The following is a 20,091-nucleotide window of genomic DNA, read 5'->3' as shown; positions in this document are numbered from 1 at the left end:
CCATAACCTGCTGACTCGGCAACAAGAGCTTTTTGTTTAGAAAAAAACATTCAGCACATTTACAACATTGTGGGCTGGAGTTTGTGTAGGAGGCGGTCACGTGCTGGCATCGCCGTCCCTTTAAAGATGGCGATTCTGCCTCCAAGAGCTGCCTGCCAATCAGAGGGCCAGCAGCTCAGCAGTGATGCCACTGGGAACGGTGGCCACTGCCGGTACTGCAGAGGCCTCAGACCCAGGCCCAGCACTGGAAGCCCAGACAAGACACAGGTGATACAGGTGAGGCAGGGTTGCCAGGGCCAGCCTGGAAGGCCCCAGCGAGGAGGGATGGTCATGAAATCCAGGGGGAGGGGGTTCCCAGGGGGTAAAGTTATTCCCAGTGGGTGCTCCACCCCCCCCCCCCCACAAGCCTGCAGGAAGGGCACCTCATTTTGCAAGGCGCCCTCCCCGCACAGCGGAGTTCCCCCCTGCGCCCCCCCCCAGGTCCCCCACTGCTGGTAAGATCCCAGCGGCGGCGGGACCAGGCCCTTCATTGCCCATTTAAGGGCTTCAATTGGCCTCTGGGCGGGAAGGTTGTCGCCGGCCTATCCTGCTCCCGGAAAGATCACTTGGTGACGGTCCCTCCGACCCGCCAACCCCCCGCCACCCATTACGATACTCCTTCTCCACCCCCCCCCGCCTCCTTTTCCGTCTCAGTGGGGTCCATAAAATGCCAGCCTGTGATCATTCCTCTACCAGATTTTAGCTACATAAATTCAAATCATTAGAGATATTTATTATTCCTTTAACTGTACAGTTTTTCCTTAACCATTTATTAGCTTCCGAAATTAACATTTGTTACCAATGACATCGAATCTATAAGACTGGCCGAAATATGCCATCCTTAAATTCTTTTCAGAATAATAAATGCACAAAGCCTTATAATGCTCTTTATATTTATATGTGAAATATTCTTTCAGGTTTATTCTTCTGCCCTTATAAAGTAAACAACAAGAATTTGCATTTATGTGGCACCTTTAATCCAATACAACGTCCCAAGCCACTTTACAGGTACAAAATTTGACACCGAGCCACATAAGAAGATTGCAGCATAGCTTGGTCAAAGATGCAGGTTTTAAATAGCGTCTTAAAGGAGGAAAGAGAGAGGTTGAGAGATACAGAGAGAGAGAGTTCCAGAGCTGGGCAGCTGAAGGTATGGCCGCCAAGGGTGGAGAGATGAGAATCAGAAATGCTCAGGAGCGAAAGAAAAAGCAGAGCATTCCTCGATTGAACGATTGTGAAACTGAGCACATTAGAGGTGAGTGTTCTACCCAATGCACCACAGTCAGGGAGGCTGTTGGCAGGAGAGGAGAGGACAGCAGAGCGATTTCAAGAAAGAGTTGGAAAAACCATGGTGGGAGTGTTGTGGAGGGAGTGAATGCTCTGCTCTGCCTGAAAGGGCAGTTGAGGCAGAGGCCCTCAACTCATTCAAAAGGAGCCTTGTTAAGCACCACAAAGTGCCGTAATCCGCAGGGCTGCGGACCAAATGCTGGAAGGTGAGGTTAACATAGGTGGGTCGTTTTTCGGCCGGCACAGACACGATGGGCCAAATGGCCTCTTTCTGTGCCTTAATCTTTCTATGATTTCTATGATTCTATAACAGGTGGTAGAGCAGAGTAACAGGGAGAGAGAGAGAGAGAGAGAAAGAGCAGACAGAGAGAAGTTCCAGCAAGAGTTGAAAGTGTTGTGTACAAACCCACACCTTAATGGCTCTGGGCAGTACAAACAACCAACACTGAGCTCTTTGTCCGACCCTCACAATGTTACTTCTGTGCTCTCTTACTTTACAACAGCGACTACGCTTCTAAAAAGTACTTACTTGGCTGTTAGGCGCTGTGGGGTATCCTGAGTTGTGAATGGCGCTAATATAAATCTTTCTTGCTGGGGAGGAATTCACGAGGCACCAATTCAGAAGACTTGAGTCAGGTACAAGTACGATACGAGAGATTGAAAGGCAGGGAGAAATGCACGCGGGCGAGTGCAGAGACAGATACAAGCAGGCAGACAGGCATGGAGGCAAACTGAGTCACACTTGGACAGAAAGGCAGGCTTGGGGGAGGGGGAGCGGGAAGCCACTAGTTTCATTTTAGTTGTGCTTCTGTCTGAAGTTTACCCCATGTGGACAGTGGGTTTGAAGGAACGGAGCAGGTGAATCCTACAGCAATGGTAAAATATTACAATTAAGCAGAAGCCAGATGGCTCGTGAGCAACGCCAGCACATCTAGAGGAATGGGAGGCCGTTCAGCTGCTCCTGTCCCACCGTTCAATTAGATCATGGTTAATCTGAACATTAAGTCTATTTATATAATAAAAGCAAAATACTGCAGATGCTGGAAATCTGAAATAAAAACAAGACATGCTGAAACCACTTTCTTCGGAAGGAGGGTCACTGACCAGTAACGTTAACTCTGCTTCTCTTTCCACAGATGCTGCCAGACCTGCTGAGTGGTTCCAGCATTTCTTGTTTTTATTATTAAGTCTATTTACCCGTCTTCGATACCTATCTCTTGACACCAATGCCGAACAAATCTAGCAATTGCTGCTTTGGACATTGCAACTGACTGTCCCCACCTCGCCCTCCCTCCCCACCGTCCCCAGCACCCACTGCCTTTTGGCGGAATAAGACTCCGATTTCCACCACCCTTTTTTGTGAAGAGCGCTCCCTGTTTTTACCCTTGAATGGCCTAAACTCGAAAGTAGAAGTTAAATGACATTAAATTAATTTATAAGAAGTTTAAGTTACATGCAATTTACAGCACAGAAACAGTCCATTCAGCCCAAATTATCTACGCCAGTATTTGTGCTCCACATGAGCCTCCTCCCACCCGGTCTCATCTCACAGGACTTGCATTATCTTTCTGTTCATTTCTCCTTCGTATAATTAGATTCACCAGAATGATTAAGGGGGTTAAAATTACGAGGACAGTTTGCAGAGACTAGGTTTGTATTCCCTTCAATCTGGAGGAAGGTTAGTGGCTTATTAAAGGATTTGATCGTTTCCCTTCATTTGCTCTATTTCTCCTGATGGGAGAAGGTGGGAGGGGGGGTGGGGGGGCGGAGGGGAGACCAGAACAAGTGGGCATTACCTTAAAATTTGTACCGGCCCGTTCTGGTGTGAGTCAGGGAGCGCTTTTTCACGCAAAGGCCAGTGGAAATCTGGAACTCTCCCTCCAGAAAAGCTGGTTATCAATTGAAAATGTCCAAACTGGGGTCGATGGAGCCATCAGGGGTTACAGAACCCAGGTGGGTCAGTGGAGTTAAGATATTTGAGGGGCTAAATAGCCAACTCCTATTGCGGTATTCCTCCTTATCCAGCTTCCCCTTTAAGGAATCAAAGCTCAGCCACTCCAGGTGACCAGTGAGTTCTACACTAGAGCCGCTCTTTGGGTAAAAGAAGTTTCTCCTGAACTCCCCATCGGATTTATTCGCGGCTGTCCCGTGTTCATGAGCTGGGAAGTGGATCAAAGCCGTGCTTTCTCCTCACCTTATAGTCAGCCATGGCTTCTTGTATGCCAATTATTTTGTGAGCGCGGTGCTGCTGCGAGTCTCGGCACTGGCAGCAGATGAACTCCTGGTCCTCACTGCAGTAGAGGGTCTTATCCTGCTGGTGCTGGAGGCAGAGCTGCACGTCCTCCTGCTGCCGGAGGGAGTCGAGGACCCCGGCCAGGGCTCGGTTCCTCAGCAGGTGGTCGGAGGGGCAGATCTTGCGGCAGATGGGGCAGATGTTGCGCCGCTGCTGGCTCCAGAAGGCCAGCACGCAGCGGCGGCAGAAAGTGTGCTCGCAGCGGGTCAGCACCGGGTCCTGGAAGTAGTCCAGGCACACAGAGCAGGTCAGGTCAGACTTCAAACAGGAGGACGAAGCCATGAGGCTGGATGGAGCGGCTGACACTTGCTGTCTGCTGCCTGTGTTGGGGACTGGAGACTGGGGGATGTGACAAGGAGGAGCTCAAACCGAGCTATTAGGTTTCGGTTTCATTTTCCATTTCTTTGCTGCGGCTGACGTTTTAAGGGAAACTCAGAACAGAAACCGAGGCGGCTTCGGAGAAGGTCCATCACACACACTCATATTTCCCCACCACCACCACCACCACCACAGCGAATTGAACGAGGTGCATACGCCAATGCTGCGCTCCAAGGGTCCAAGTGATGATTGCAAGTCGCGGAACGGTTACGGCGCAGGAGGAGGCCGTTCGGCCCGTCCGGACCGCCTCTCTGCAAGAGCAACTCGCCTTCGTCCCACTGCCCCAGCCTTTTCCCAGTTGCCCTGCAATTGTTTTTTCTTTCTTTATCTTCTACATAATTGCCCAATTCCCTCTTGATTGAAACTGCCTCCACCACACTCTCAGGCAGTGTTTTCCAAATCCTAACCACCCGTGCGTTACTATTCCCCCCTCCACTCCCTCACACCATAGAGTCATAACAGCACAGAAGGAGGCGTTTTGGCCCATCGACTCCATCCCAGCTCTCTGGCCAACAATTCAATCAGTCTCATTCTCTGGCTCTATCCCCCTTAATCCCTGTAAGTCCCCCCCACCCCACCACAGTGCCCATCCAATTTCCTTTTGAAGTCAGGATGAATGCGTGGCTTCAGGGAGGGGTTCAGATTTTTGGGACATTGGGACCGGTTCTGGGGGAGGTGGGACTATTACAAATCGGACGACTGGAACCAATGTCCTTGGGGGTGCTTTTGCAAACGCTGTTGGGGAGGGTTTAAACTAATATGGCAGGGGGATGGGAACCAAATGAGGAGGACAGTGGACAGTAAGGAGGTAGTAACTAAAGCCTGTAAGGAACTAGATAATGAAGTCAGAGTGACTAAGGAAAAGAGTAGACAGGGAGCAGATGATGAACGCAAAGGGACTGGTGGTCTGAGGTGCATTTGTATTAATGCAAGAAGTGTAGTAGGTAAGGCAGATGAACTTAGGGCTTGGGTTAGTACCTGGGAGTATGATGTTATTGCTATTACTGAGACTTGGTTGAGGGAAGGGCACGATTGGCAACTAAATATCCCAGGATATCGATGCTTCAGGCGGGATAGAGAGGGAGGTAAAAGGGGTGGAGGAGTTGCATTACTGGTCAAAGAGGATATCACAGCTGTGGTGAAGGAGGGCACTATGGAGGACTCGAGCAGTGAGGCAATATGGGCAGAACTCAGGAATAGGAAGGGTGCGGTAACAATGTTGGGGCTGTACTACAGGCCTCCCAACAGCGAGCGTGAGATAGAGGTACAAATATGTAAACAGATTATGGAAAGATGTAGGAGCAACAGGGTGGTGGTGATAGGAGATTTTAATTTTCCCAACATTGACTGGGATTCACTTAGTGTTAGACGTCTAGATGGAGCAGAATTTGTAAGGAGCATCCAGGAGGGTTTTCTGGAGCAGTATGTAAATAGTCCAACTCGGGAAGGGGCCATACTGGACCCGGTGTTGGGGAATGAGCCCGGCCAGGTGGTTGAAGTTTCAGTAGGGGACTACTTTGGGAATAGTGATCACAATTCTGTAAGTTTTAGAATACTCATGGACAAAGACGAGAGTGGTCCTAAAGGAAGAGTGCTAAATTGGGGGAAGGCCAACTATACCAAAATTCAGCAGGAGCTGGGGAATGTGGATTGGGAGCAGCTGTTTGAAGATAAATCCACATTTGATATGTGGGAGGCTTTTAAAGAGAGGTTGATTAGCATGCAGGAGAGACATGTTCCTGTGAAAATGAGGGATAAAAATGGCAAGATTAGGGAACCATGGATGACAGGTGAAATTGTGAGACTAGCTAAGAGGAAAAAGGAAGCATACATAAGGACTAGGCGGCTGAAGAAAGACGAAGCTTTGGAAGAATATCGGGAATGTAGGACCAATCTGAAACGAGGAATTAAGAGGGCTAAAAGGGGTCATGAAATATCTTTAGCAAACAGGGTTAAGGAAAATCCCAAAGCCTTTTATTCATATATAAGGAGCAAGAGGGTAACTAGAGAAAGGATTGGCCCACTCAAGGACAAAGGAGGAGAGTTATGCGTGGAGTCAGAGAAAATGGGTGAGATTCTAAACGAGTATTTTGCATCGGTATTCACCGAGGAGAGGGACATGACGGATGTTGAGGTTAGGGACAGATGTTTGATTATTCTAGGTCAAGTCGGCATAAGGAGGGAGGAAGTGAAGGGTATTCTAAAAGGCATTAAGGTGGACAAGTCCCCAGGTCCGGATAGGATCTATCCCAGGTTACTGAGGGAAGCGAGAGAGGAAATAGCTGGGGCCTTAACAGATATCTTTGCAACATCCTTAAACACGGGTGAGGTCCCAGAGGACTGGAGAATTGCTAATGTTGTCCCCTTGTTTAAGAAGGGTAGCAGGGATAATCCAGGTAATTATAGAGCGGTGAGCCTGACGTCAGTGGTAGGGAAGCTGCTGGAGAAGATACTGAGGGATAGTATCTATTCCCATTTGGAAGAAAATGGGCTTATCAGTGATAGGCAACATGGTTTTGTGCAGGGATGGTCATGTCTTACCAACTTAATAGAATTCTTTGAGGAAGTGACAAAGTTGATTGATGAGGGAAGGGCTGTAGATGTCATATACATGGACTTCAGTAAGGCGTTTGATAAGGTTCCCCATGGTAGGTTGATGGAGAAAGTGAATGCGCATGGGGTCCAGGGTGTACTAGCTAGATGGATAAAGAACTGGCTTGGCAACAGGAGACAGAGAGTAGCAGTGGAAGGGAGTTTCTCAAAATGGAGACGTGTGACCAGTGGTGTTCCACAGGGATCCGTGCTGGGACCACTGTTGTTTGTGATATACATAAATGATTTGGAGGAAAGTATAGGTGGTCTGATTAGCAAGTTTGCAGACGACACTAAGATTGGTGGAGTAGCAGATAGTGAAGGGGACTGTCAGAGAATACAGCAGAATATAGATAGATTGGAGAGTTGGGCAGAGAAATGGCAGATGGAGTTCAATCCGGGCAAATGCAAGGTGATGCATTTTGGAAGATCCAATTCAAGAGTGAACTATACAATAAATGGAAAAGTCCTGGGGAAAATTGATGTACAGAGAGATTTGGGTGTTCAGGTCCATTGTTCCCTGAAGGTGGCAACGCAGGTCAATAGAGTGGTCAAGAAGGCATACGGCATGCTTTCCTTCATCGGACGGGGTATTGAGTACAAGAGTTGGCAGGTCATGTTACAGTTGTATAAGACTTTGGTTCGGCCACATTTGGAATACTGCGTGCAGTTCTGGTCGCCATATTACCAAAAGGATGTAGATGCTTTGGAGAGGGTGCAGAAGAGGTTCACCAGGATGTTGCCTGGTATGGAGGGCGCTAGCTATGAAGAGAGGTTGAGTAGATTAGGATTATTTTCATTAGAAAGACGGAGGTTGAGGGGGGACCTGATTGAGGTACAAAATCATGAGAGGTATAGACAGGGTGGATAGCAAGAAGCTTTTTCCCAGAGTGGGGGATTCAATTACTAGGGGTCACGAGTTCAAAGTGAGAGGGGAAAAGTTTAGGGGGGATATGCGTGGAAAGTTCTTTACGCAGAGGGTGGTGGGCACCTGGAACGCGTTGCCAGCGGAGGTGGTAGACGCGGGCACGATAGCGTCTTTTAAGATGTATCTAGACAGACACATGAATGGGCAGGAAGCAAAGAGATACAGACCCTTAGAAAATAGGCGACATGTTTAGATAGAGGATCTGGATCGGCGCAGGCTTGGAGGGCCGAAGGGCCTGTTCCTCTGCTGTAATTTTCTTTGTTCTTTGTTCATCGATCGTCTCCGCTTCCACCACCCTGGTGGGCAGCGAGTTCCAGGTCATTACCACCCACTGCGTAAAAAAAGTTCTTCCTCACTGCACTTCTTGCCCAAAACCTTTAATCTGTGTCCCCTAGTCCTTGTACCATCAGCTAATGCGAACAGCTTGTCTTTATCTACCCTATCCAGACCTGTCAGAATCTCGCACACCTCTCAAATCTGCCCTCAATCTCCCTTGCTCCAAGTGGAACAAACCCCAGCTTCTCCAACATAATCTTGTAGCTGGAATCCCTCATCCCTGGAACCATTCCGGTAAATCTCCTCTGCACCCTCTCAAGGACCCTTCACATCCTTCCGAAAGTGTGGTGACCAGAACTGGATGCAATACTCCAGTGAGGGCCCAACCAGAGCTTTATAAAGGTTCAGTATAACATCCCCTGATTTTGTACTCCAAACCTCTATTATGAACCCCAAGATCCCATATGCTTTGCTAACTACTCTCTCAATATGTCCTGTCACCTTTAAAGATCGACGCACATGACCTCCTGATGCCCTTCTGTCCCTGTACACTCTTTAGAACTGCATCATTTAAGTTATATTGCCTCTCCCTATTTCTTTTGCCAAAATGCATCATCTCACACTTCTCTGTATTAAATTCCATCTGCCACTTGTCTGCCCATTCTGCTAGCCTATCTATGTCCTGTTGAAGTTGATTGGTATCATCCTCACTGCCACTCCAACATTGGTACCATCGGCAAATTATGAAATTTTACTTTGTATTCCAATATCCAAGTCATTTATATTATCAAAAAAGCAGCATTCCTAGCACTGAATCTTGGGGAACACTGGTGTTACCATCCTCCGGTCTGAAAAACAACTCTTTACCACCACTCGCTGTTTTCTGTCCTTAAGCCAGTTTTCTTTATCCAACTTAACACTGACCTTCCTATTCCATGAGGCTCAATTTTGGTAACCAGCCTTTTATGTGGGATTTTGTCAAAGTCTTTCTTAAAATCCATATAGACAACATTCATTGCTTTTGCTTTATTAACCTTCTCTGTTACTTCATCAAAAAAATCAATTAGATTAGTCAAGCATGATCTGCCTTTTACAAATCTGTGTTGACCCTCCCGAATAAACTCAAACCTTTCCAAGTGCCTGTTGATTTTTTTCCCCGGATTATTGTTTTAAAACTTTATCCACCACAGATGTTAAACTGACTGCCTTTGCTTCTTTTGCCAGTTACCTTAAATCAGTGTCCTCTGGTTCTCAACACTTCTGCCAATGGGAGCAGTTTCTCCCTATCCATTCTATCCAGACTCCTCATCATTTTGAACACCTCCATCAAATCTCTTCTCAACCTTCTCTTCTCCAAGGGGAACAGCCACGGTTTCTCCAATCTATCCGCGTAACTGAAATTCCACATCACTGGAACCATTCTTGTGAATCTTTTCTGCACCTAATGTCTTCACATCTTTCTTAAACTGTGGTGCCTAAAACTGGGCACAATACTCCAGTTGAGTCTGCACCAGTGGTTTATACAGGTTTGTCATAACTTCCTTGTTCCTATACTCTATGCTCCTATTTATAAAGCCCAGGATCCCCTATTATTAACCTCTTTCTCAACCTGTCCTGCCACCTTCAGTGCTTTGTGCACATATACCCCCAGGTCCCTCTGCTCCAGCATGCACTTTAGAGTTGTTCCCTTTATTTTATATGGCCTCTCCTTGTTCTTCCCACCAAAATGAATCACTTCACACTTCTCTGTGTTAAGTTGCATCTGCTACCTGTCCGCCCATTCCACCAGCCTGTCCATGTCCTCTCGAAGTTTTACACTATCCTCCTCACAGTTCACAATATTTCCAAGTTTGTGTCATCCGCAAATTTTGAAATTGTGCCCTGTACACTCAAATCTAGGTCATTAGTATATATTAAGTAATATATATCCCCCCTGGGGAAACCCACGATGTACTTTCCTCCAGTTTAAAAAAGAACCGTTCACAATTACTCTCTGTTTCCTGTCACTCAGCCAATTTCGCATCCATGCTGCTATTGTCCCTTTAATTCATGAGCTGTAATTTTGTTGACTAGCCTGTTTTGTGGCACTGTATCAAATGCCTTTTGGAAGTGTATGCACACCACATCAACTGCATTACCTTCATTAACCCTCTCTGTTATCTCATCAAAAAATTCATGCAAATTAGTTAAACACGATTTGCCCTTAACAAGTCCATGCTGGCTTTTCTTAATTAATCCACATTTGTCCAAGTGACTACTGAGTTTATCCTGAATTATCATTTCTAAAAGCTTTACCACCAATGAGATTAATGTGACTGGCCTCCAGTTGCTGGGCTTGTCTTTACACGCTTTTTTGGACAAGGGTGTAACATCTGCAGTTCTGCAGCAAATCAGTGTTATGCTTTGACTCTGAGAGTGCAGGGTCAATGAGTTTACTTACAAAAGTGAAATGAATGGGCTGGAAATTCAAATCCAGCAGCTGGGTATGATAAAAAGATTTTCATTTATACAGCGCCTTTCATGTCTCAAAGCGCTTTAAAACCCATGAAATACTTTAGGAGTACAGTCACTGGTGGCGAACACAAAAGCCAATGTGCGCACAGCAAGCTCCCACAAACAGCAATGTGATAATGAGCATCTTCTTTGGCCTCCTTGTCTCGAGAGACAATGGGTAAGCGCCTGGAGGTGGTCAGTGGTGTGTGGAGCAGCGCCTGGAGTGGCTATAAAGGCCAATTCTAGAGTGACAGGCTCTTCCACAGGTGCTGCAGAAAAATTTGTTTGTCGGGGCTGTTACACAGTTGGCTCTCTCCTTGCGCCTCTGTCTTTTTTCCTGCCAACTGCTAAGTCTCTTCGACTCGCCACACTTTAGCCCCGCCTTTATGGCTGCCCGCCAGCTCTGGCGAACGCTGCCAACTGACTCCCACGACTTGCGATCAATGTCACAGGACTTCATGGCACGTTTGCAGACGTCTTTAAAGCGGAGACATGGATGGCCGGTGGGTCTGATACCAGTGGCGAGCTCGCTGTACAATGCGTCTTTGGGGATCCTGCCATCTTCCATGCGGCTCACATGGCCAAGCCATCTCAAGCGCCGCTGACTCAGTAGTGTGTATAAGCTGGGGATGTTGGCCACCTTGAGGACTTCTGTGTTGGAGATACGGTCCTGCCACCTGATGCCAAGTATTCTTCGGAGGCAGCGAAGATGGAATGAATTGAGACGTCGCTCTTGGCTGACATACGTTGTCCAGGCCTCGCTGCCATAGAGCAAGGTACTGAGGACACAGGCTTGATACACTCGGACTTTTGTGTTCCGTGTCAGTGCGCCATTTTCCCACACTCTCTTGGCCAGTCTGGACATAGCAGTGGAAGCCTTTCCCATGCGCTTGTTGATTTCTGCATCTAGAGACAGGTTACTGGTGATAGTTGAGCCTAGGTAGGTGAACTCTTGAACCACTTCCAGAGCGTGGTCGCCAATATTGATGGATGGAGCATTTCTGACGTCCTGCCCCATGATGTTCGTTTTCTTGAGGCTGATGGTTAGGCCAAATTCATTGCAGGCAGCCGCAAACCTCTCGATGAGACTCTGCAGGCACTCTTCAGTGTGAGATGTTAAAGCAGCATCGTCAGCAAAGAGGAGTTCCCTGATGAGGACTTTCCGTACTTTGGACTTCGCTCTTAAGACGGGCAAGGTTGAACAACCTTCCCCCTGATCTTGTGTGGAGGAAAATTCCTTCTTCAGAGGACTTGAACGCATGTGAAAGCAGCAGGGAGAAGAAAATCCCAAAAAGTGTGGGTGCGAGAACACAGCCCTGTTTCAGGCTACTCAGGATAGGAAAGGGGTCTGATGAGGAGCCACCATGTTGAATTGTGCCTTTCATATTGTCATGGAAGGAGGTGATGATACTTAGTAACTTTGGAGGGCATCCAGTCTTTTCTAGTAGTCTGAAGAGACCACGTCTGCTGATGAGGTCAAAGGCTTTGGTGAGATCAATGAAAGCAATGTAGAGGGGCATCTGTTGTTCACGGCATTTCTCCTGTATCTGACGAAGGGAGAACAGCATCTCTCTGCACGAAAGCCACGCTGTGCCTCAGGGTAGACGCGCTCGGCCAGCTTCTGGAGCCTGTTTAGAGTGACTCGAGCAAAGACTTTCCCCACTATGCTGAGCAGGGAGATTCCATGGTAGTTGTTGCAGTCACTGCGGTCACCTTTGTTTTTATCGAGGGTGATGATATTGGCATCGCGCATGTCCTGAGGTACTGCTCCCTCGTCCCAGCACAGGCATAGCAGTTCATGTAGTGCTGAGAGTATGGCAGGCTTGGCACTCTTGATTATTTCAGGGGTAATGCTGTCCTTCCCAGGGGCTTTTCCGCTGGCTAGAGAATCAATGGCATCACTGAGTTCCGATTTTGTTGGCTGTATGTCCAGCTCATCCATGACTGGTAGAGGCTGGGCTGCATTGAGGGCAGTCTCAGTGACAACATTCTCTCTGGAGTACAGTTCTAGGTAGTGCTCAACCCAGCGGTCCATTTGTTTACGTTGGTCAGTGATTATGTCCCCTGATTTAGATTTGAGGGGGACGATCTTCTTGATGGTTGGCCCAAGGGCTCTCTTAATGCCATCATACATTCCTCTGATGTTTCCGGTGTCTGAGGCCAGCTGAATATGACTGCATAGGTGTTGCCAGTAGTCGTTTGCGCAGCGCCTGGCTGTTCTTTGTGAAGTGCTTCTGGCTGCTTTAAGAGCTACGGATGTTAACTCGCTGGGGGCTTTCTTGTAGTTCAACAGTGCAATGCGCTTAGCGGCTATGACAGGTTCCAGCTCTTCATTGTGAGATTGAAACCAGTCTGCACTTCTCTTCGCACTTTTGCCGTAGGTGGTCAAAGCTGACTCATAGATGGTGTCTCTGATGTGGGCCCACTTGGTCTCAGCGTCCCCTGTGGGAGTGTTTTGAAGGGCTGTTACAAGTGAATTTAGAAATTTTTGTAACAGCTGTGGGTGAGAAATTCTGCTTGTGTTGATGCACGGGTGGCCCTTCTGCTTGGAATGATGCAACTTCTTTGGTCTGAGTCTAACCTTGCTGCACACCAGGGAGTGGTCGATGTCGCAGTCCGCACTATGGAAGCTGCGTGTGATTTGAACACTGTTTAAGGAGGCTCGCCTTGTGACAATGAGATCTAGCTGGTGCCAACGACGCGATCTTGGGTGCCTCCATGAAACCTGGTGACAGGGTTTAGTGTGAAAGAACGAGTTGGTGATGCAGAGGTTATGATAGGTACACAGCTCAAGCAGTCTCTGCCCGTTCTCATTCATCCTTCCAACGCCATAGCGCCCAAGGCAGGAGGGCCATGAGTCATGGTCGGCCCCAACCCTGGCATTAAAGTCCCCCAGCAGGAATAGGTGTTCGGTGTTGGGGATGCTGCTAATGATGTTATGGAGTTCCTCATAGAACTGATCTTTAGCTTCAGGTGGGGAGCAGAGTGTTGGAGCATAGATGCTGAGTAGGTGTACTGGACCAGAGGTGGTCAGCAGTCGGATGGACAGTATGCGTTCCGAGCCATTTGAGGGAGGCTCTATCATGCTGAGCAAGGAGTTTCTGATGGCGAAGCCCACTCCATGCTGTCTTGGTTCTTCAGGATCCCTACCCTGCCAGAAGAAGGTGTAGTCTTGCTCTGCTAGAGATCCACTCGCAGGGAGGCGTGTCTCCTGAAGTGCTGCAATGTCTACATTGAGTCTACTGAGCTCGTTGTTGATGATGGCGGTCTTCCGAGAATCGTTGATTTGTGTAAGGTCTTCCGACAGGCCAGGACACATAGTTCTGACGTTCCAGCTTGCAAAGCAAAGGGCTGGTACCTTCTTTCCTTTTCTCGTGTTGTTTGGTGCAGTGTTTCAGTCCACCTTTCGGGCAATGACCCTGAGCTCCAAGCACCCATTGAAGCAGGTAGACTGTGGCGGGACAGAACCTTATTGACCGGGGGCTGCCCAGTTTGAGGTTTGTTTTAGTGATGTTGGTTGAGGGATAAGTATTGGCCAGTGCACCGGGGATAACTCCCCTGCTCTACTTCAAAATAGTACCACCTGACCTTTTATATCCATCTACAAGAGCCTCTCGAATGCAACTTGAACCCCCTACCTTCTGGCTTAGAGGCAGGCATGCTACCCACTGAGCCACAGCTGGCACTGTATTATGGTTATGGTATTGGACCAGCAACATACATGCTGTCAATTTGAATCCTGCCACAGAAAGTTGTGGAAATGAGCCCAATAAATCTGGTTGTTGTCAGCTTGCAACAGCAAAATAAAATCCTGCCTTTTGTAAAACCATCCTTACTGGTTCACAAACATCCTTCAGTGAAGATCCTGCTCATTACTATTGACTTTCCTCTTCTATCTAGGCAAACACAGTAGCCAATTTGCGCACAGCAGGATCCCACAGTCAGTGCTGAGATAAATGACCCGGGCATCTATTTTTGACACTGTTGAATGGAGGAGGAACATTGGCCAGGACACTGAGAGAAGTCCCCACTTTGCTTGGCCATAACACTGCAGGATCTTTAATGTCCACCTGAGAGGACAGAGGGGGCCCGTGGTTTAACGTCTCACCTAGAAGAACGGCACCTTTGTCAATGCAGCACTCCCTCAGTACGGCACTGAGGTATCAGACCAGATAAATGTGCCCAAGCTTCTGATGTACTGCTCACCGCCGAGTTCAGCTTCCACTCTCATGTTTGATCTGTCAACAAAGCTACTGAAACATTGTCAAACTCTGGCCCTAACTCTTCCCCATCTCTGCTGCCGAAGGAATTTACAAAAGAACATTTCATAGCATCCTGGGTTTTATAGCAAGGGGCCTGGAAGGTAAAATGTGAGATATAATGATGCACGATACAAAACCCGAGTCAGAGTACTGTCTACAGTTTCGGGCTCCACACCATGGCAAGGATTTTACGACATTAAAGGGTATGCATTGAATCGATATGCAGCCTGCCGTGGGGTGATGTAAGCGTGAAGAAAAATTGGATGTCTTTTTATGAGAGCGGAGGAGGTATCGGGGAGATTCGACAGAGCTACTTGAAATTTATGAAGTAGTGGGACAGGGTAGATAGAAGCAGCCTGTTTCCAGTGGCTGAGGGGTCTCGAATGAAGGGATGTAGATATAAGATTAAACGCAAGAGATTTAGGACACTTGGAACCAGAGGTTGGAATCAGGCAGCATTTGAGGTATCAGGGACTGGAAACAATATTATGGCTGGGTCACATTCTCACCAATCTCCTGAGTTCCTTATTGGTGACACATATTTATGAACCCACATTATTTTTACCCCCTCTCTAGTTAACTAATAAACCACCCCACCCCACCCCACCCCACCCCTCCAAGATACCCAGTCCCTCCCACAGTAATGTAGTCAGTCCCATAGGCACACAGCCCCACCCCTAGATAGTAGCCCCACCCCTGGTTACCTAGCCCCTCCCCTAGCTCCCAGACCCTTCCCTGATTACTCAGCCCCTTCCCTGGTTATCCAGCCCTCTCCCCTGGCTACCCAGCCCCCTCCCCTGGTTATCCAACCCCTTCACTAGATACCAGCATCTTCCATAGATACCAAACCCCTCCCCGAGACAAGCCCCTCCCCTGTTACCCAAACCCTTCCCTAGATATCAGCCCCTCTCCTGGTTACTCTATTGTTCCACTAGATATAATTTTCTTCCCTGGTTACCCAACCCTTTCCTGGATACCTAGCCCCTCCCCTAGAAACCAAACCCTTCCCTAGAAACCATCCCCTTCTCTAGATACCAGCCCCTTTCTTGGTTACTCAGCCCCTCCCTTAGATGCCAGCCCATTTCCATAGATACCAACCACTCCCCTGGTTACCCAGCCCCTCCACTAGATACCAACCACTCCCTGGTTACCCAGACCCTCCCCTGGTTACTCATCCTCTTCCCAGGTTTCCCAGCTGCTTCCCTAGATACCAATCCCTCCCCTGATTACCCAGTCCCTTCCCCTAGATCCCAGACCCTCCCCTGATTACCCAGCCCCTTCCCCTAGATCCCAGACCCTCCCCTGATTACCCAGCCCCTTCCCTAATTATCTAACCACTTCCGTAGATACCAGCTGCTTCCCTACATACCAGCTCTTCCTCTGGTTACCAAGACCCTCCCCTAGAAACCAGGCCCTGCCCTGGTTACCCAGCCCCTCCACTATATACCAGTCTCTCTTCTGGTTACCCTGCTGCTCCACTAGATGCCATCTCCTCCCTGGTCACTCAGCCCCTCACCTCGATACCAGTCCCTCCCTAGTTACTCAGGTCCTTCCCTAGTAACTAGCCCTCCCCTGGTTAACCATCCTCTCCTCGGATACCCAGCTTCCCCCCATTCTCCCTGACCAAACACTCCTCTTTCTATTTCACCATTGTTGACGAGTATCGGTATCCATGGAAACAAGCTATCTCAGAAAAGGCCCGTCTCCCCTTATTGTGACGTAGGTCAATTCCAGCACCGAACACAACAACAATCCACTTTTGACAGAGAGTCGTGAGGTCAGCCAGGCACCAGGACTGCTGCAGGGACAGGGGACGTTCCGGCAGACAGGGCTGACAGACCCGGCAACCAGGGCAGAGAGAACTGGCAGACAGGGCTGAGAGAACCGACAGACAGGGCTCAGAGAACCGGCCACCAGGGCAGAGAGAACCGGCAGCCAGGGCTGAGAGAACCGGCAGCCAGGGCTGAGAGAACTGTCAACCAAGGTGGAGAGAACCGTCAACCAGGGTGAAGAGAACCGGCAGCCAGGGGAGTGAGAACCGGGAGCTGGGGCAGAGAGAACAGGGAGCCGATGAGAGAGAACCGGCAGCCAGGGGCGTCAGAACCGGCAGCTGGGGCAGAGAGAACCGGGAGCTGGGGCAGAGAGAACCGGGAGCTGGGGCAGAGAGAACCGGGAGCTGGGGGAGAGAGAGAGAGTACCAGGAGCTGGGGGAGGGAGGGTAATGAGATCTGGCGGTGAGAGTACCAGGAGGTTGTGGAGAGTGAGTACCTGGACCTAGGTGAGAGACAGAATACCGGGAACTGGGGGAAAGAACACCGGCTGGGGAAGATACTGGGATCTGGGGGAGATAGAGAGAGTATTGGGAGCTGGGGGAGAGGGTACAGGGAGCTGGTAGAGAGAATACTGGGAGCTGGGGGAGAGAAAGTACCACGAGCTGGGAGATAGAGTCCCGGCTGGGGAAGAGTACCAGGAGCTAGGGGAGAGAGAAAGAATACAGGGAAGTGGGGGAGAGAGAGAGAGAGAGAGTACGGGAACTGGGGAAGAAGGTATCGGGAGCTGGGAGAGAGGTTACCAGGTGCTGAGAGGTAGAATACTGGGAGCTGGGGGAGAGAGCACTGGGAGCTGGGAGAGAGAGTACTGGGAGCTGAGGGGGGAGAGAGTACCGGGAGCTGGGAGAGAGAGAGAAAGACAGAGAGTACCAGCAGCTGGGAGAGAGAAAGAGTACCAAGAGCTGGGGGAGAGAGAGTACCGGGAGATGGGAAAGAGAGAGTATGGGAGCTGGGGGAGAAAGGGCCGTGAGCTGGGAGAGAGAGAGAGTACTGCGAGCTGGGACATAGTGAGTACTGGGAGCTGGGAGAAAGAGAGAGTACTAGGAGCCAATGGGGAGAGTACTGAGAGCAGGAGGAGAGAGTACCGGTAGCTGAGAGAGTACCGGGAGCGGTGAGAGAGAGAGAGTAATAGGAGCTGCAAGGGGGCATGCCGCGAGCTGAGGGAGAGAGAGCACCGGGAGCTGGGAAAGAGAGAGTACCGGGAGCTGGGAGAGAGAGAGAGAGACCTGGGAGCCAGGGGGTAGAGAACTGGAATCAGGCGGAGAGAGACTACCGGGAGCTGGGAGAGTATCGGGCGCTGGGAGAGAGAAATTACTGGGAGCTGAGGGGGGAGAGAGTGATGGGAGAGAGAGAGAGTACCAGGAGCTGGGAGACAGAGTGCTGGGAGCTGGGAGAGGGAGAGAAAACTGGGAGCTGCCGGAAAGAGAACCGGGAGTTGGAAGAGAGAGAGTACTGGCAGCTTGGAGAGGGTGTGCCGAGAGCTGAGGGAGAGAGGGTAGAGGGAGCTGGGAGAGCGAGAGTACCAGGAGCAGGGAGAGAGTACCAGAAGCTCGGGGGAGAGAGAGTATTAGGTGTTGGGAGAAAGAGAGTACCGGAAGCTGTGGGAGAGGGAGTACTGGGAGCTGGGAGAGAGAGTACTGGGTGTTGGGAGAAAGAGAGTACCAGGAGCTGGGAGAGAGAGTACCAGGAGCTGGGAGAGAGAGTACCAGGAGCTGGGAGAGAGGGAACCGGAAGCTCAGGGGAGAGAGAGTACCGGGAGCTGGGAGAAAGAGAGTACTGGGAGCTGGAGGGAGAGAGAGTACAGGGTAATGGGAGAGAGAGTATTGGGTGTTGGGAGAAAGAGAGTACTGGAAGCTGTGGGAGAGGGAGTACTAGGAGCTGGGAGAGAGAGAGAGTAGTGGGTGTTGGGAGAAAGAGAGTACCGGGAGCTGGGAGAGAGAGTACCGGGAGCTGGGAGAGAGCGAACTGGAAGCTCGGGAGAAAGAGAGTACTGGGAGCTGGATGGAAGAGTGATAGAGTACTGGGAGCTGAGGGATAGAGAGAGAGAGAGAGAGAGTACCGGGAGCTGGGAGAGGGAGAGTGCAGGGAGATGGGTGACAGAGAGAGGACCGAGAGCTGGGGAAGAGAGAGGGAGAAAGAGAGGGAGAGTACCAGGAGCTGGGGGAGAGAGAGTACCAGGAATTGGGAGTGTGCCAATAGCTGAGGGAGAGTGGGTAGCGGGAGCTGGGAGAGAGAGAGTACCGGGAGCTGGGAGAGTGAGTACCAGGTGTTGGGAGAAAGAGAGTACTGGGAGCTGAGGGAGAGAGAGTACCGAGAGCTGGGAGAAGGAGAGATAACTGGGAGCCAGGGGAGGGAGAGTACCGGGAGCTGGGAGAGAAAAAGAGTACCGAGCGCTGGGGGAGACAGAGTACCGGGAGCTGGGGGAGACAGAGTACCGGGAGCTGGGGGAGACAGAGTACCGGGAGCTGGGGGAGACAGAGTACCGGGAGCTGGGGGAGACAGAGGGCCGGGAGCTGGGGGAGACAGAGGGCCGGGAGCTGGGGGAGACAGAGGGCCGGGAGCTGGGGGAGACAGAGGGCCGGGAGCTGGGGGAGACAGAGGGCCGGGAGCTGGGGGAGACAGAGGGCCGGGAGCTGGGGGAGACAGAGGGCCGGGAGCTGGGGGAGACAGAGGGCCGGGAGCTGGGGGAGACAGAGGGCCGGGAGCTGGGGGAGACAGAGGGCCGGGAGCTGGGGGAGACAGAGGGCCGGGAGCTGGGGGAGAGAGGGCCGGGAGCTGGGGGAGAGAGGGCCGGGAGCTGGGGGAGAGAGAGAGTACTGTGAGCTGGGACATAGTGAGTACTGGGAGCTGGGAGAAAGAGAGAGTACTGGGAGCCAGTGGGAAGAGTACTGGGAGCAGGAAGAGAGAGTACTGGGAACCCGTGGGAAGAGTACTGGGAGCAGGCAGAGAGAGTACTGGGAGCTGGGAAAGAGAAAGAGAGTACTGGAAGCTGCGAGAGGGTGTGCCAAGAGCTGAGGGAGGGAGGGTACTGGGAGCTGGGAGAGAGAGAGTACCAGGAGCTGGGAGAGAGAGAGAGAGCTCTGAGAGCTGGGGGAGAGAGAGTTCTGGGAGCAGGGGGAGAGAGAATACCGGGACCTGGCCGTGAGAATGTATTGGGAGCTGGGGGAGAGAGTATCGGGAGGTGAGAGAGAAAGTACTGCGAGATGGGAGAGAGAGAGTGCTGGGAGCTGAGAGAGAGAGAGTACTGGGAGCTGGGAGAGAGAGTACTGGGAGCTGGGAGAGAGAGTACTGGGAACTGGGAGAGAGAGTACTGCAAGCTGAGGGGAAGAGAGAGAGAGAGAGAGAGTACAGGGTGCTGGGAGAGAGAGAGTACCGGGAGCGTGGACAGAGAATACTGGGAGTTGAGAGAGAGCGAGAGAGTCCAGGGAGCTGGGGCAGAGTGAGTACTGGGAGTTGTGGAAGAGAGAGAGAACTGGGAGCTGGAGCAGAGAGAGTACCAGGGGCTGGGGGAGAGAATGCCGGGAGCTGGGGGAGAGAGAGAGCGAGTACTGGAAGCTGGGGCAGAGAGAGTACCAGGAGCTAAGGGGTAGAGAGTACTGGGAGCTGGGGAGAAAGAAAGTACTGCGAGCTGGATGGTGGGTAATGGAGAACTGGGAGCTGATGGAGAGAGAGAGAGAGTACCAGGAGCTGGGAGTCAGAGAGAGTACCGTCAGC

The 20,091-nt window shown here is 50.5% G+C and overlaps 2 protein-coding genes across 2 annotated transcripts in view; one reads left to right on the top strand and one right to left on the bottom strand.

Annotated features, from left to right (window-relative positions):
* Positions 1–3,954, bottom strand: part of LOC137345727 (E3 ubiquitin-protein ligase TRIM39-like) — a 44,634-nt gene extending 40,680 nt beyond the window's left edge. The window contains exon 1 of the mRNA XM_068008990.1: positions 3,521–3,954. Within this exon, the coding sequence (XP_067865091.1) occupies positions 3,521–3,901 (381 nt within the window). The 5' untranslated portion in view covers positions 3,902–3,954. The remainder of the gene's footprint in view (positions 1–3,520) is intronic.
* The window catches only part of tektl1 (tektin like 1), a 69,748-nt gene continuing 49,894 nt past the window's right edge, over positions 238–20,091 (top strand). Inside the window, exon 1 of the mRNA XM_068008989.1 lies at positions 238–276. The gene's annotated coding sequence lies outside the window, so the exon portion shown is untranslated. The remainder of the gene's footprint in view (positions 277–20,091) is intronic.

This window comes from Heterodontus francisci, chromosome 29 (assembly GCF_036365525.1).
Source record: "Heterodontus francisci isolate sHetFra1 chromosome 29, sHetFra1.hap1, whole genome shotgun sequence".
Lineage (NCBI taxonomy): Eukaryota > Metazoa > Chordata > Chondrichthyes > Heterodontiformes > Heterodontidae > Heterodontus > Heterodontus francisci.
Note: the sequence above shows the minus strand (reverse complement) of the source record. Positions and strands in the feature narration are given on the sequence as shown.